The sequence below is a fragment of the Hylobates moloch genome, unplaced genomic scaffold, assembly GCF_009828535.3.
Source record: "Hylobates moloch isolate HMO894 unplaced genomic scaffold, HMol_V3 SCAFFOLD_13, whole genome shotgun sequence".
NCBI lineage: Eukaryota > Metazoa > Chordata > Mammalia > Primates > Hylobatidae > Hylobates > Hylobates moloch.
Genome location: NW_026652288.1, coordinates 32,254,007 through 32,269,636, shown reverse-complemented (window position 1 = coordinate 32,269,636; position 15,630 = coordinate 32,254,007). Strand labels below are relative to the sequence as shown.

General features: G+C 35.5%; 1 protein-coding gene across 12 annotated transcripts in view; it reads right to left on the bottom strand.

Moving 5' to 3' along the window:
- The window catches only part of BIRC6 (baculoviral IAP repeat containing 6), a 267,757-nt gene that overhangs the window by 88,850 nt on the left and 163,277 nt on the right, over window positions 1-15,630 (bottom strand). For all 12 annotated transcript variants that reach the window (XR_009209365.1, XM_032172644.2, XM_058426669.1 and 9 more), the window contains 7 exons: window positions 15,487-15,595; window positions 13,008-13,229; window positions 10,359-11,139; window positions 7,784-7,927; window positions 7,230-7,359; window positions 1,106-1,237; window positions 497-661 (listed from right to left, as the gene is read on the bottom strand). Coding sequence is in view for 11 of the 12 variants with exons in the window: in XM_032172644.2 (XP_032028535.1) it covers window positions 497-661; window positions 1,106-1,237; window positions 7,230-7,359; window positions 7,784-7,927; window positions 10,359-11,139; window positions 13,008-13,229; window positions 15,487-15,595 (1,683 nt within the window). In the remaining variant the exon portion in view is untranslated. The remainder of the gene's footprint in view (window positions 1-496; window positions 662-1,105; window positions 1,238-7,229; window positions 7,360-7,783; window positions 7,928-10,358; window positions 11,140-13,007; window positions 13,230-15,486; window positions 15,596-15,630) is intronic.

Here is a 15,630-nt window from a genome sequence, read left to right as displayed (position 1 = left end):
ATGTCAGCACTCAAAAAGTATCAGATACTGAATTTTTGGATTAGGGATGCTCAACCTGTTATCACCTTGAACAACAGACAGGACAGTGCTCAATAAATGTGTTTTATCTGGGAAGAACATATGGCTTAACTACCAGTGGTCTAAGAGTTCTACTGCTTGAACTAGTCCTACAAATTTGCCCCACAGTGTTTCCTAAATAACTTCTCATGAACTCTCTAAATATTTATTTCATCAATCATTTCACGGTACACTCACAGAAAAACTTAGAAAACCAGTAAAGTAGAAATAAATAACTTGATAGTGTTAAAAAGGATATGTAATAGATTACTCCTTCTTTGCTCTCACTTCTCTTCGGAGGAACTGTATAGAAGTCTCACTAACTCACTGATCTCATCAATGGCACCTGATTAAAATGATTTTGGTGATTCTGCCTCTGATTTACATAGTTTTAAGCCTACAAAAATTTCTTTGATGTTTATTCATTGTGGAATATTACCTGCCAAGAGTTTGTGAAACAGGTGAAACACTGGGACAGTAATTATTTTGTTGGCAGCCTCTGCTCCTGAAGTACTTCCTATTTTATCAGGTATTGTCCTCCCCCTCCTGGATGGTGGGCGAGGTGGTGTAGCTGACACAGCACGTTTAGATTGAGACTTCAGCCCTAAAAGAAAAGGATCAGTAAGATTCTACATAGTCAACACACTAATATGAAGGAAAACAGTGTTTCTAAAATATTTTTATAAGGCATGCATTCCTAGCTAATGTCAAAAGACAGAAATGTTCCTTCTAATCCAATATCTAATCTCCCAATTCTATTCGTCCCTCATGACAATAAATAAATAATTTTGGCATTGCATCTGTAACTATTTTCCTAAAAAGTAAAAACTGTAGCTAGCTGCTATAATCTCTGAAATACAGATGACAATCCATTTAGTGGAAAGTGAAAAAAAATAAAAATAAAAAGATAAAAATCTAGTATTAAAACATCATTACAAGTCGGCTTTTTGTATTACTACACTGTATTACATAAATTTCCTGTAACTAAAATTCTAATATTTTATAGAAATCCAAACAAAATCAAGATTATAAAAAATAGAAAGCATACCAGAGGCAACAACAACACTGTAATTGTCTTGAAATCCATTTTCCGCTTTAACTTTTTCTTTCTCTTCATGGTTTTTCTTTTCTTTGTCATCTTTTTGTTCACTAATTAATTTAGCTGTGATACTTGGAGTATCTGTAAGAAGATATTATCTAAAATACACTGCTTTTCCAAATCATTAAGAAGGGAAGTAATAAATATTTCAGAGGAAGATTATGCAAGATAATATTATCCTTAATACTAAGGCAATATAAAGGAATTTAGAAGAAATGGCATGAGGTAAAGGCCTCATACCCAATCTTTATTAACATTGATGAAGAAGACTCACCACTGTACTTAAGCCAGAATATTTAAGTTCTAATCTCTATAAAGCATTATATACAGTATTTTAATGGTACCACCTCCAGAAACAATGAAAAACCAGTAGCATGAAAACTTGCTTTATTTTAGCCATAGTTCAATGTGCTTGGCAACTGCATCTAATTCAGTCCTCACAACATAGAAATGAATGTTATTTTCAAAATGAAGAAACAGCCTTAGAAAGGCTACTGATATAATCTGTATACGGCAAATATGGGACTCAAGCTCAAGATTTAGTCTATAGCATTAAAATAGACTTCTGCTTATACTACAAATGAAAGTACAAAAGAACAAATTTCTGTAACAGATTTCCTGTTCTGTTCATTTTTATCTAGGACAAAAACAGGAATCTTAGACAACAAAGTAATGTGTTTTAAAATTTAATGTGTTTTACTTTAAAAAATGAGTATTAAGGGCTTTCATAGATAGTTATTACTCTGAATATTTCTTTCATTACTGTGGCATACAGCACACCACTAAAAATTATAAAATAAATGGGTGATCATATAATATGATTTAGTTATTAAGAAATTTAAAGGCTGAATGATTGATTTGAAATTATAATTTTTTTCACTATGTAACTTGTTATCAAGTCTCCAATTCTCTCTTTTTTTTTTTTTAGACAAGGTCTCGCTGTGTTGCCCAGGCTGGAGTGCAGTGGTGTAATCGCGGTTCACTGCAGCCTCAACATCCCAGGCTCAAGTGATTATCTTCCTCAGCCTCACAAGTAACTGAGACCACAGGCACATACCATGAATTTCTGTATTTTTAGGAGAGATGAGGTTTCGCTATGTTGCGCAGACTGTTGTCGAAATCCTGGGCTCAAGCCATCTGCCTGCCTCAGCCTACTAAAGTGCTGGGATTACAGGCATGAGCCACTGCATCTAGCTCAATTCTCTTTTTACTTCCCTAATTTAGCACAATTATGACCCAGTCTTTTATGTTAAAAAGGTTGAGACAATAAAACAATAAACAACATCTTTTGTAATAACTCTCATTTTATAGTTTTTAGTATACGAAAGTGATTTCAATTTATACAGCTTCTTAATACTAATTGCTAATTGCCTATAAACAGTTTTGTGAAGTAAAAAATTTTATACACATTACAAATGCATGATGCAACAATACATTTACTTTCTAACAAAAACAACCAAGCAACTAAAAATGGCAAACATACTGACACAGGTCAGAGTTAAACATTTAAATAATAAGAAATTCACAAAATTAATTCATAGTATAATCAGGTAAGAAAAGCACATAAAGAATATTAGGTAATATTTTACTTAGTGCAATTAGAAGTTTAGCCAATTTTCATTTACTACCCTTATTTCAAAAGTAAATATAAAGAATAAATGCCATTCAAACACTAAAAAAAATTTTCTCAACTTCCTTTTAAAAATGCTCTGGCTTCTGATATTAATTTACTTTTTTATTTTTTAATACAAATTTCTACTTTATTTTTTTCTCTGTACTTGAATGTATGCAAAAAGCTGCTGTTTTAGAATTCCACTTCTGGAATTATAAGGATTAGGTTCATCTCCACCTGAAATAACCTTAACTAGGAATATATATTAACAATACTTTTCAGACACTGAGCACCAGGCAAGGCAGGGCAGTGATGCCTGGGTGAGTGGAAACCAATGAGGTGACCCCTAGGATTGTGTGAGCTGTCTGGAAAAGAATTCCTAGGCCACAGCTCAGCACAACCTAGGTGTCACCCTAGACTGAGGATACAAGAGCCGGAAATCCAGGAATAAAAGATTTGCATGTATGCAGATTTGTATCTAGAGATCTGGAGATCCCTGGATCTCCAGAGATCTATATAGGGTCTTCAAGACTTCAACATGTACTGACGAACAAATGTCAGCAAACCACTGAAGGCCAGGAAAGGTACTACCAAAAAGTAGCAGGGCAAGCAACCCCAGGGTTTCAGGGAATAAAATGCTTTGTGCTCTTAGACCATCTAGTGAATTCCTAACAGAGTACTCATAAAGGACAGAGCCTTAATAGTGGGGTCAAATGGGATTTAGAACTGCATTTTCAAACCTGGTACCTTAATTCTATTCTAATGAGGTACATATTTAAAGGTAAAATTCATTAAAATTAAAAATTCAATCTAAAAATTTAGTTTCTTAGTCTCATTTCATGTGCTTAACAGTTACCAAACTAGACAACATTGGTTTATAAAAATTACCAATAATTACAGTAAGTCTTGCCTTAGATTAAAAGCTGCTCTGATCCTACTTACAAAGATTAAAAGCAAGTCTAAAAGCAACAAATTGTTTTCAAATAATATCATTACATTTCATGAAAAAATAAAATATATATATTAGAATACAAAATATTCAGCAACCCAAAAAGTAAAATTTACATTGTCTGGCATCCAAGAAGATTCTCCAGGCAAATAAAGAAGCGAGAACATACAATCCATAAGGAAGAGAAAAATAATACAAACAGACTACTATGTTCAAGAAAGTTGAAGAAAACCTATACACTTTAAGTAAGGACAAGGAGATATAAAATGTCTAACAGATCAGACACAGGAAATTATCCAAAATTTAAAAATAGAGAAAAAAAATGATGGGGGGAAAAGAGGAAATACAGATCTGGGGAGGTGTCAAACAACTTCACATAGCCTAATAAGTAACTGTAATTATAAAAAAAAGGGGAGGCAATTATTGAAGAAATAATTGCCAAAATATTTCCAAATTTTGTGAAATCTAAAACACACAGATTCAAGAAACTCAACAAACTCTAATCATAAGAAATGTGAAGAAAAAATTGTAAGGCATACAATCATCATACTCCTTAAAACCAGTGACAGAAATTTGTAAAAGCAAACAGACTGACACATAAAGGTTATTATTTGAAAGTAATATTGTCGGCCTGGTGTGGTGGCTCATGCCTGTAATCTCAGCACTTTGGGAGGCCGAGGAAGGCAGATCACTTGAGGTCAGGAGTTCGACATCAGCATGGCCAATATGACAAAACCCCATCTCTACTAAAAAAAAAAAAAAAAATACAAAAATTAGCCGAGTGTGGTGGCGCGTGCCTGTAATCCCAGCTACTCTGCAGACTGAGGCAGGAGAATTGCTTGAACCTGGGAGGCAGAGGTTGCAGTGAGCCGAGATCGTGCCACTGCACAGCCTGGGGGACAGAGTGAGACTCCGTCTCAAAAAAAACAAAAACAAAAACAAAAAAAAGAGAAAAAAATAACAGGTCACTTCCTTTTTGGCTAATTTTAATATTCTCTTGTTGTCTTTGCTTTTTTTTTTTTTTTTTTTTTTTTTTTTTTTTTTTTTTTTTTTTTTTTTTTTTTTTTTTTTTTTTTTTTTTTTTTTTTTTTTTTTTTTTTTGAGATGAGGTCTTGCTATGTTGCCCAGGTGGTCTGGAACTCATGGGCTCAAGTAATGCAGAGAAAGACTCCATCTCAAACAAAAAATAAGAAAGTATACTGTCAAAAGCTACAGATAGCAGGTAAATTTACTGAGGCAATACTTCTGAATTACTTATTCTTATACATGTTGATCTAATATAAACATACAAGTAAATCTATCAGAAAATATGGCTAAAGAGTATAAATCCACTTTAAAGAACCAAAAAAAACTGCCAAATAGGTTACATTCAGCACATATAACTTTTGAGGTCATGTACTTCCAAAGCGATTAGCTTTTATTTTTGTGCAATACAGAAAACTATTTTGTAAAATATTTTGAATGCTAGAATGTTTTAGAATAGCATTCTTCCACAGTAAAGACTAATTAAAATGTTCAATTTTCAGTTATTTTGTATTAGAATGTCTACTTTTGCACAAGTTAAACGTATGAAATATCAATATCAATAACTGAGCTTAGTGCTCTTCCCCACTTTCTTCATTTATTTAATTTTGTTTGTATGTGTTTTGAGAGAGTCTCGCTCTGTCGTCCAGGCTGGAGTGCAGTGGCGCAATCTCGGCTCACCGTAATCTCCACCTCTAGGGTTCAAGTGATTCTCCTACCTCAGTCCCCCAAATAGCTGGGACTACAGGTGCGCGCCATCATGCCCAACTAATTTTTGTATTTTTAGTAGAGATGGGTTTCCCCATCTTGGCAGGACTGGTCAAACTCCTGACCTAAGGTGATCCACCTGCCTTGGCCTCGCAAAGTGCTGGGATTACAGGCGTGAGCCAACAAGCCTGGCCCATTTATTTAATTTTTAATTTTCATTTTTCTTCATCATGTAGAATGAACAATTTCAGGAAACTGATAGAAAATACCCTCTAACATCAAATTTTCAAAAAAGTTTCTCTGTATCAGATAAGGCAGTCATTTTCAATTTTTTTTAATATTTATAATAGTATGCTAACAACGTATTGTATAAGTTGTAAAACAGTAGGAAAGAATTATGATTTTATGCACATGCATATTAGACACAGCGACTGTGAAGCAGAAAACAATCTTTCCTACCTATAATCATTATATCCATTCACATGGTTTCACTTACCATCTATGTATGGTAACAACTCCCAAATCTCTTCAACTCTCTCTTTTACTCTGGGCTTTAGATTTGTATTTTTAACTGACAAATAGACATTTCCAACTTTTTTCTTAGATACCCCTATTCTTCCTTCAGTTCACAGCTTCCATGAAAAACTTAGGTCCCTTCTTATGTATACAGATAGAAATATACCTACTTATATTCATATTATAATGCAAACAGACATTTCTAGTTTATTTTAGAAATTGACAACAGACATAAGATCACAACTATCTTGTGGGGTGGAATGTGTGTCTTGCTCATGTTTATAATCTTAGCACAAATTATAGTGCTTGCACTTTGCAGATGGTCAACAAATTCACTCATTGATTAACCAGAATTTCAGAGCGGCAATACACTCCAACTATCTAAAGTTGATATGGGCCAGGCGCGGTAGCTCACACCTGTAATCCCAGCAATTTGGGAGGCCGAGGCGGGCGGGTCACTTGAGGTCAGGAGTTCGAGACCAGCCTGGCCAACATGGTGAAACTCAGTCTCTACTAAACATACAAAAAAATTAGCTGGGCGTGGTGGCACATGCCTGTAATGCCAGCTACTCGGGAGGCTGAGGCAGGAGAAATGCTTGAACATGGGAGGCAGAGGTTGTGGTGAGTCAAGATCGTTCCACTGCACTCCAGCCTGGATGACAGTGAGACCTCCCTCTCAAACTTTAAATAAATAAATAAAATAAAAAGTTGATATGCCTTTGCCATCAAAAACTGCTTTTTAAAAAAGTATCCCATATGTTGTTTAAAGGTATCATCCTGTAAAATACAGGCAAGAACCTAGGGGAAAATGCTCTCTCTGCTTTTTTCACTGACTACAATAAACAATAAGGTGACCAGTCAATTCTACCTACTGCATTTATGTCTTGATCACTGATCACCATCTTCAATTTAGTAAATGTTTATTAATTAGAATCTTGCTATTCAACCTAATATCCTGCAATTAATCTAGTATAAAATGACCAGATGGTTTATTGTGAGAAAATGCCATCAATGATTTGTCTGTATTTCTAGCTGCCCATTTGTCACTGTGACACATTAAACCAAAAAATGAGGGGTGCCTAAATGTATTTTACATTTTGTCCACTTGACTGGCTTCTTATGCTTCAAACTATAAAGATGTCTTGAACTTTCCAGGTCATTAATGGTTGCCAAGTGGATGCAGAAAATAAAGTTATAAAAACCAATAAATCTCCATATACATCAAACATAAAGTTAAAAAAAACTAATACTTAAATCTGACTTGCCTGACACTCTGTCAAGAACATCTGATAATGTTGTTGAGACTGGCAAATGAAGAGTACGGAATTTGTGGCCTGCTCCATACATTGGATGCTGGATGACGTGGCTAGTAGCATTAATTCTACCTTTGTACAGCTGAAAATCAAGAAATCAAAGAAACCAGGAAGTAACTTTTTGGAATACATATTGTTATAAAATAATCTCAAAAGCATCTAAGAATAAAATACTCAATAAATCCTACAAGATATAACTAATTTAGATATGGCATATTTGCCATGATTTGTTGGTCAACTTTTGCATTATCACTCTGTATCTAATATTTTTTCATTTTTTTCCACAAATCAAACTCTACTTCTCAGGGTAAGGTAAAATTATGTTATTCCTAGGCATGAGGGAGAGTGCTATTCTGAAATTGTCAAGTTCTGTCATTAGGTATAAAGGCTGTGCTAGTTTCACTTTGCTATACTCGAAGTTAGAACACAGGAGATAACTGCAGGCTCTGATACGAAATTGTAAAATACATGTATACACAGCCAATGATTAAGTGTTAAATACTCACTGGACATGGAGACTGAAGAAACATTGTCACTTTCTCATCTTCCAGCATCAACTGTAAAAATAATCTTCGTATAAACCCTGAAATGTTCCCAGATGTTGGAAGGTTCCCTCTTTGAGGAGATGTCTGAAATAATTCACAAAGAACCTGGCAAGACAAAATATTTAAAAAGTTAAATGCAAGATTTATATGAAGCTTTTTATTTTGAAAGATAAAAAGGAAACAGAAAATATGAATTAATAAGTTTATTTTAACATATCAAATCAGCAACTAAAGAATAAATGTCTCTAGGGGTCTAGTAGTTAAGTTTTTTTTTTTTTTAAGGAGGAAAGAAATGATTTTAGCTTAAAATATATGAATACCAAAGGAGATAAAAGTGTACGAAACGTATCCAGGGTTAAAAAAAATTAGTACTAAATGGTTTGCACATAATGAATACCTAGCATAACAAACTTCCGTTAACTTTAGTCAATATTGGTGTGGTTACCTTAAAATAAAAATTATGACAAAAAGCATATTAAAAATATATAACAAGGCCAAGGTCATGCTGATAATCTCAGAACTTTGAGAAACTAAGAGAAGAGATCATTTGAGCCCAGGAATTCCAGACCAGCCTAGGCAATGGGTGAAACCCCGTCTCTACCCACCCCCCCACCAAAAAAAAATTAGCGGGGCGTGGTGGCATGTGCCAGTAGTCCCAGCTACTTGGGAGGCTAAGGCAGGACTTCTTGAGCCCGAAAGTTTCAGTGAGCCGTGGTTGTGCAACCGCATTACAGGCCTGGGCAACAGAGAGAGATCCTGCCCCAACTCACCCCCAAAATGTATATAAAGCCTTAATAAGATACCAAGAAAGAAATCAATGGGACACAAAGAGTTCATGCTACCCAGAAGCACAAACCAAATTTTCAAATACCTAGAATCATGCCCTCGGGTGAAGTTGGTAATTTAAGCATTTTCTTTTAATATGCATATTTAGCAGAGATATTTTCCCAGTAATTAATTACTACAGGCAGTAAAATATCTTTCTCTTCTTCCTGTTTTGTTTTGGTTTTTGTTGAGACAGGGTCTCGCTCTGTCGCCCAGGCTGGAGGGCAGTGGTGTGATCTCAGCTCACTACAGCCTCAACCTCCTAGGCTCAAGTGATCCTCCCACCTCAAGCCTCCTGAGTAGCTGAGACCATAGGCGCATATCACCATGCCCAGCTAATTTTGGTTATGATTTCTTTTTTTGGTAGACAGGAGGTTTTGCCATGTTGTCCAAACTGGCCTCAAACTTCTAAGCTCAAGTGTTCCACCCGCCTTGGCTTCCCAAAGAGCTGGGATTATAGGTATAAGCCACAGCACCCGACCTGCCTTTCTTCTTAATAAAACTAACTCCTTCAATATTTTATAAAAATTATATTATCTATTTTTCTAGGTACTACTAAAGTTTGACTTGAATGAGCACTATTAAATAACAAGGAGAAAAGTTATTTACTAGTGTCTACCATATCTCATACAGGCTCTATGCTAGGTACGTTATACAAATTAAAATATTTAACTGTCTCAAAAAATCCTTGAGGCAGGTATTGCTAGCCCCATTTTATAAGATTAACCAATATGCCCAAGGTCACATGAGGTAACCAACAGCAAAATTTGGCAAAAAGCCAACTAGAATTACTCTTGAAATAATTCTACCTTTCAGGAGTTTTTGGCCACATAGGCATAATATATGATAAATTATCTTCCACTTTTTTTTTTTTTTTTTTTTTTTTTTTTTGAGATGGAGTCTCACTCTGTCCCCTTGGGACTGGATCATATGATAAATTACTTCACTTTTTTTTTTTTTTTTTTTTTTGAGACAGAGTCTCACTTTGTCGCCCAAGCTGGAGTGCAGTAGTACGATTTCAGCTCACTGCAACCTCCACCTCTCTGGTTCAAGTGATTCCCCTGCCTCAGCCTCCCAAGTAGCTGGGATTCCAGGCACATGCCACCACACTCGGCTAATTTTTTTGTATTTTTAGGAGAGATGGGGTTTCACCATGTTGGCCAGACTGGTCTTGAACTCCTGACCTCAGACAATATGCCCGCCTCAGCCTCCCAAAGTGCTGAGATTACAGGCATGAGCCACCACACCCGGCCTATCTTCCACATTTTTGTATGTGATTTATGTGGAGTCTCCTATCTGAAACCTAATCTAATGCCCCTGTAAAGAGAAGCAAACTATCAGTATGGCAATCTCGTTACACAAAAAAACAATGCCTCAAGGCACATACACTACTCAGTGATCAGTGTCAATACTGTTCCAGCAGCTGAAATGTTTTTTTGGGCTTTTTCTTTTTGTTTGTAGAAATTTATTAAAATGAGGGTTGTATGATCTAGCTAGGATCCCAATTCATCTGCCAGTCATCTCATCATAAATAAGTGATTCAAGTGACAGCATATTTTGAGGGGGAGAAAGAAGATATCAGTACTTTATAGTTTAAATTCAGATCCTTAAAGGCACTCAACCCTCACTAAATTTATTATCACCTGGCCTTTATACATGGCCCTTTCTTATGTAATAAAACAACTAAAATGTAGGTTATTTTTTCTCTTACCTGTGCCATCAGCTTTTGATTATTAGGATGGCATGAAATGCACTGTAGAAAGAACGCAACAGTTGCATTCTCAATTGCTGTGCGCTGTTGAGTAGTCAATCCTGTTGTAGCAGCTGAAGAAAGAGAAGCTGATCTTGCACTGGTCTGTTGTGCACCTAAATTATGGCTTCCAGAAGTGGACCCAGAGTGACACAATAAAAACAGAAGTGCTGTCCATAGTGGATTGACTTCAGAACCACCAAGCCAATCTTTCATAATATGGCTATTGCCAACTTCTGTCAAAAACCTAAGAATAGGAGCAACTAGGTCTGCTGTGATAGGCATCTTATTACATTGTTGTGGGACATGATGGCGCCTGAGTTTGTCCTGGGAAATATCTATTGACTGAGCAATGCTTTCTGAGTTAGAAATGTGGCTAAAGCAGAAACTAGCCAGACTCCTCACAAGAAGAGAAGGCAAACCTGAGTCTAGTAATTGTTTAATAGCTTCAGGAGATTGAGAAGAGGAAGCAAGGGTAGCCAAATGTGATTCAGTTAATGCAAGAGGTGCTTGTGCATTTTTAGAGTCATCTGTTAAAGATGAACTAAGATCCTGCTTTTTGCTATCATCTGTCATGGACAGTCTATGATGACACTGCACTGGAGGAGGGGTAATTCCCATCCAGCCCATGAGCAAAGAAAAATAGTTTGGGTGTACGTGACACATTGAGCAAAGCAGACTGTCAACAGCTTTCTTCAAAACCATATTGCAGGGAAGAGACATGGACCAATTAAAAAGTAACCTAGAAAAATAAAAGATATCATATTAATGATACAAGTTTATTTTTAGAAGAAACTATTTCAAATATTTCTGTTATAGTTCAATCTATACTCTGACATTACATACTTTATTTGACATTGAATAATAAAACATTGTAAGATTTAAGACTGCATATATATTTTATATATATATATATATATACACACATATATATTTAAAGATGAAGAATGTAGGTACAATGGAAGTTGAGTTAGACTTGTAAATAAATACAGAAAATCAAGTAAACTATTTTAAAATGGTTCTACCATTCTCTGTGTGACCTAAAAAGGTCATTTAGAGAAACAAACAAACAAACAAAAAAGATCATGCCAAACAAATGTTTACGTTAAATTCCACATGACAAATGGCTTAAATTCATGTTTGCAAATAAAAAACTATCAGTGAGGCTCAGTAATTAAGTCATGGATTATGCCAACCGCTAAGGCCAAATATGATGACCTACTAGAGAACAACAGGCCTACTTTTTATGTGTCACAGGAACTCTTCAAAAATATATTCTGCTGCAGACTTAACAGTTACCTATCAGTAATTTCAGCAAAGACTTAGCTAAATATGGTGAAGAAACGCGGGTAAATAAAAACTACTTGTCAAAAGGACAATCTAGAAAAGTCTCAAATTTTCTAGCTTTACATTTTTGTTCTTTTCTGAGATGACATCTTGCTCTGTTGCCCTGGCTGCAGTGCCAATGATGCCATCATCATAGGTCAATGCAGCCTCTAACTCCTGGGTTCAAGTGATCCTCCCACCTCAGCCTCCCAAGTAGTTAGGGCTAGAGGAATGTGCCACCAAGCCTGGCTAATTTTTAATTTTTTTGTAGAGATTTGGTCTCTCTATTTTGGCCAGTCTGGCATCAAACTCCTCGTTTCAAGTGATCCTCCCATCTCAGCTCCCCAGAGTTATTTTTTTTTGAGACAGAGTCTTGCTGTGTTGCCCAGGCTGGGGTACAGTGGCGTGAGCGCAGCTCACTGCAACTTCTGCAGACTCAAACAATTCTTGCGCCTCAGCCTCCCAAGTAGCTGGAATGACAGGTGCATACCACTGTGTCCGGCTGACTTTTTTTTTTTTTTTTTTTTTTGAGACAGAGTCTTGCTCTTATCACCCAGGCTGGAGTGCAATGGCGCAATCTTAGCACACTGCAACCTCCACCTCCCAGGTTCAAGTGATCCTCCTGCCTCAGCCTCCCAAGTAACTGGGATTACAGATGCACACCACCACGCCAGGCTAGTTTTTCTATTTTTAGTAGAGAAGGGGTTTCACCATATTGGTCAGGCTGGTCTCGAACTCCTGACCTCGTGATCTGCCGACCTCGGCCTCCCAAAGTACTGGGATTACAGGTGTGAGCCACTGTGCCCAGCTTTCTGACTTCTGCATTTTTGTACAGACAACGTTTTGCATGTTGCCCAAGCTAGTCTTGAACTCCTGACTCAAGCGATCTTCCCACCTCGGCCTCCAAAGTGCTGGGATTACAGGTGTGAGCCACCACGCCCAGCCCCAAACTTGTCTAGCTATACTTTCCTGCTAGAGTTGTACATTAAAGATAATCTGGTGGGAAAATTTGCAACTGAGAATAAACACTATGAACCACAGCAACATCTACATTAAGCATAATTTTAGGTTAAAAAAAAAGAAGGCAGTACTGCTAATATATCTTCTTAAAACACAAAGATAAATTAATATTTGACAATTCATTTCAAAAGTATACTTGATTACATTTGCTACTTTCAAAATATTATGTTTCTCCTAATAAACATGTAAAATATTGTTTTATCAAGTGAACACTAACTGATCTAGTACTAGCGGGAAAAAAAGGATTTCACAAATCATACTTACTCAAAGAGCTCTTGGTCCAGGAGTGCTGGTAAGTCATATTCTACAAGCAGCTCATAACTATGCCACAGAATGGCTGCTACACAGTGCAAATGAGAAGGAGATGGCATCAGAAGACCATACTCTATTGTGGAGGAGTTAGGACACATGTAGTTCATCCTGCCACTTCTCTTCATAGCAGCCACTCTTGCAGAATCACTAACCCATTTTAACAAGGCCTGAATTCTTAAACGAAGAAAATGAATTCATATAACCAACTATAGCGCAACTGGCGTTTCATATAGATAAATACCATCTCTGCATGGTGAATAGGGTATTTATGAGAATAATATACTAATTGTTTCTGATTATTTTAATCTAAAATAAGAAAAAAAGGAAATCTATTGGCAACAAAGACATACTAGTTCCAGTTCCAATTTTCCAATAACCTTACCAATTTCAACCATCAAAAGGTTTGAGATAACATACTAGAACAGTGATCTGGGGCTAATTCTTCACTGTGCAAAGTCTCATGAAATAAAGCATGTTTCACATCCCTGGACCCTAGCATTAAATACTAGTAATAGCCACCCACACTCATTCATTCTGACAACAGAATACACCCTCAACACTTATATATATTTTTTTAAGTATAATTTTTATAAGATGGAAATTAAGCTTATTTTCTCTGCATAGTACTTTTAAAAATACAGGTGTCATTTAGAACTGACATTAATAACAAGATTATAGGTCAACTAACCCCACTAATCCCAATCCCCTGGAGCTGGGAACCAGTAAAACACACCCAATTTTGAACCACTACCTGGGAGCAAAAGACTTTTAGATTTCTCAAGTTTTTAAAACACTGTGTTTACATTTAGTTTATTTTCCTTCAATTTCTATTTCAGAATATAAGATTCCTGGCTTTACAGTAAAAGAAACAGGGATAGGAAGGTATATAATACTAACTCTGAAAGATAAGACTTTCAATTTCACATGATGGGGAATAAAGAGAATTCAGAAGACAAGGAAGACATTTTTCTCAACCTAACAATCTTGTCATTAATGTCAGTTTTATATAACAAACATTCATGTTTTAAAAAGTACTATGCAGAGAAAATGAATTAAGCTTAATTTTCTTCTTATTAAAAAGCCAGAACAATATTTAAAAATTAAATAATCCTAACAGATTTCAAGCAATCTGTTCTGGAAAAATATTTTTAACGCTGATATTTTAAATATATTTTAACCACTACTAACCATTATGATTCAAATTTGGCACAAATTGTTATTCACTTTATCAAAAACAATTGCAATCTATGTTTAAATGTAATCCATAATTTTAATAAATTATAAAGATATTAATAAAACATCAAATGACTTCATTTTAAACATAATCAAAATATTAAAAAGTAACATAAATCAGGAAGAAATCTATGTTTTTCTAATATGGATGCTACACATAAAAACAGAGAATGCCAAATATTTGCTCAAAAATTTATCAACAAAAATATGTTTCAAAACTACTTCAAGTTGGCTGGGCGCGGTGGCTCATGCCTATAATCCCAGCACTTTGGGAGGCCTGAGGCGGGCAGATCATGAGGTCAGGAGATTGAGACCATCCTGGCTGACATGGTAAAACCCCGTCTCTACTAAAAATACAAAAAAAAAAAAAAAAATTAGCCAGGCGTGGTGGTGGACGCCTGTAGACCCAGCTACTCGGGAGACTGAGGCAGAATGGCATGAACCTGGAAGACAGAGCTTGCAGTGAGCCAAGATTGCGCCACTGCACTCCAGCCTGGGCAATAGAGCAAGACTCCATCTCAAAACAAAACAAAACAAAACAAACAAAAATTCAAGTTGGTATCAATTTGGAAGCAAAAGACATCAAGGTAGAATGACATTAGGACAACTCATTAAAATTACCTAAATGTAAAAAAAAAAGAAAAGGAAAAAAAATCACTAAATATTTAGCCAACGTGTTCAAATGTAATTTACATGTTATGATATTGTTTCATTCTGTAAATAGCAGGAAAGAGTGCAGAAAGTAATGAAAAGATTTCGATGAATATGATAATCAATAATAAACAGAACCATTATCAAAACAGTTGAAGTACCAACTATAGACACAATATTCCTACATTCATATACATGTATTAAGTACTACCTAAGATAGTATGACTCTGATACCATCACTTTACAAGGTTCCTTTCACACATAGTCAACTTAAAAATATATGTTTTATTCCATTCCTCAAAAGCAGTATTAACTAAGAATTCTATTTAAGTTCAAATTTGCTTAAAGTATGTCCAAATACATATAAATGTATGTCTAATGTTATGAAAACTTACGGAAGTTACATCGTGTGAGGCATATAGTAAACATACAATATATCACAGTATTGTCTTTTATGAGATCATCTATGGAAAAACTGTCAGAAACATTTACTATAGCATGATTATGTGTATGTGTGTGCTTAATCAAATGAAAAATAAAATCATACCTGTCTTTTGTACCAGGATCCTGAGTTGTTCCAAGCTGGTAAAGAATATCTATCGTAGAGTCAGAAGAGAGTCCATTTAGTCTTCCAAAAAGTAAAGGACTATTCAAATCTTGCAACAAAGAATCCAAAGAAAAGGTTTGCTAA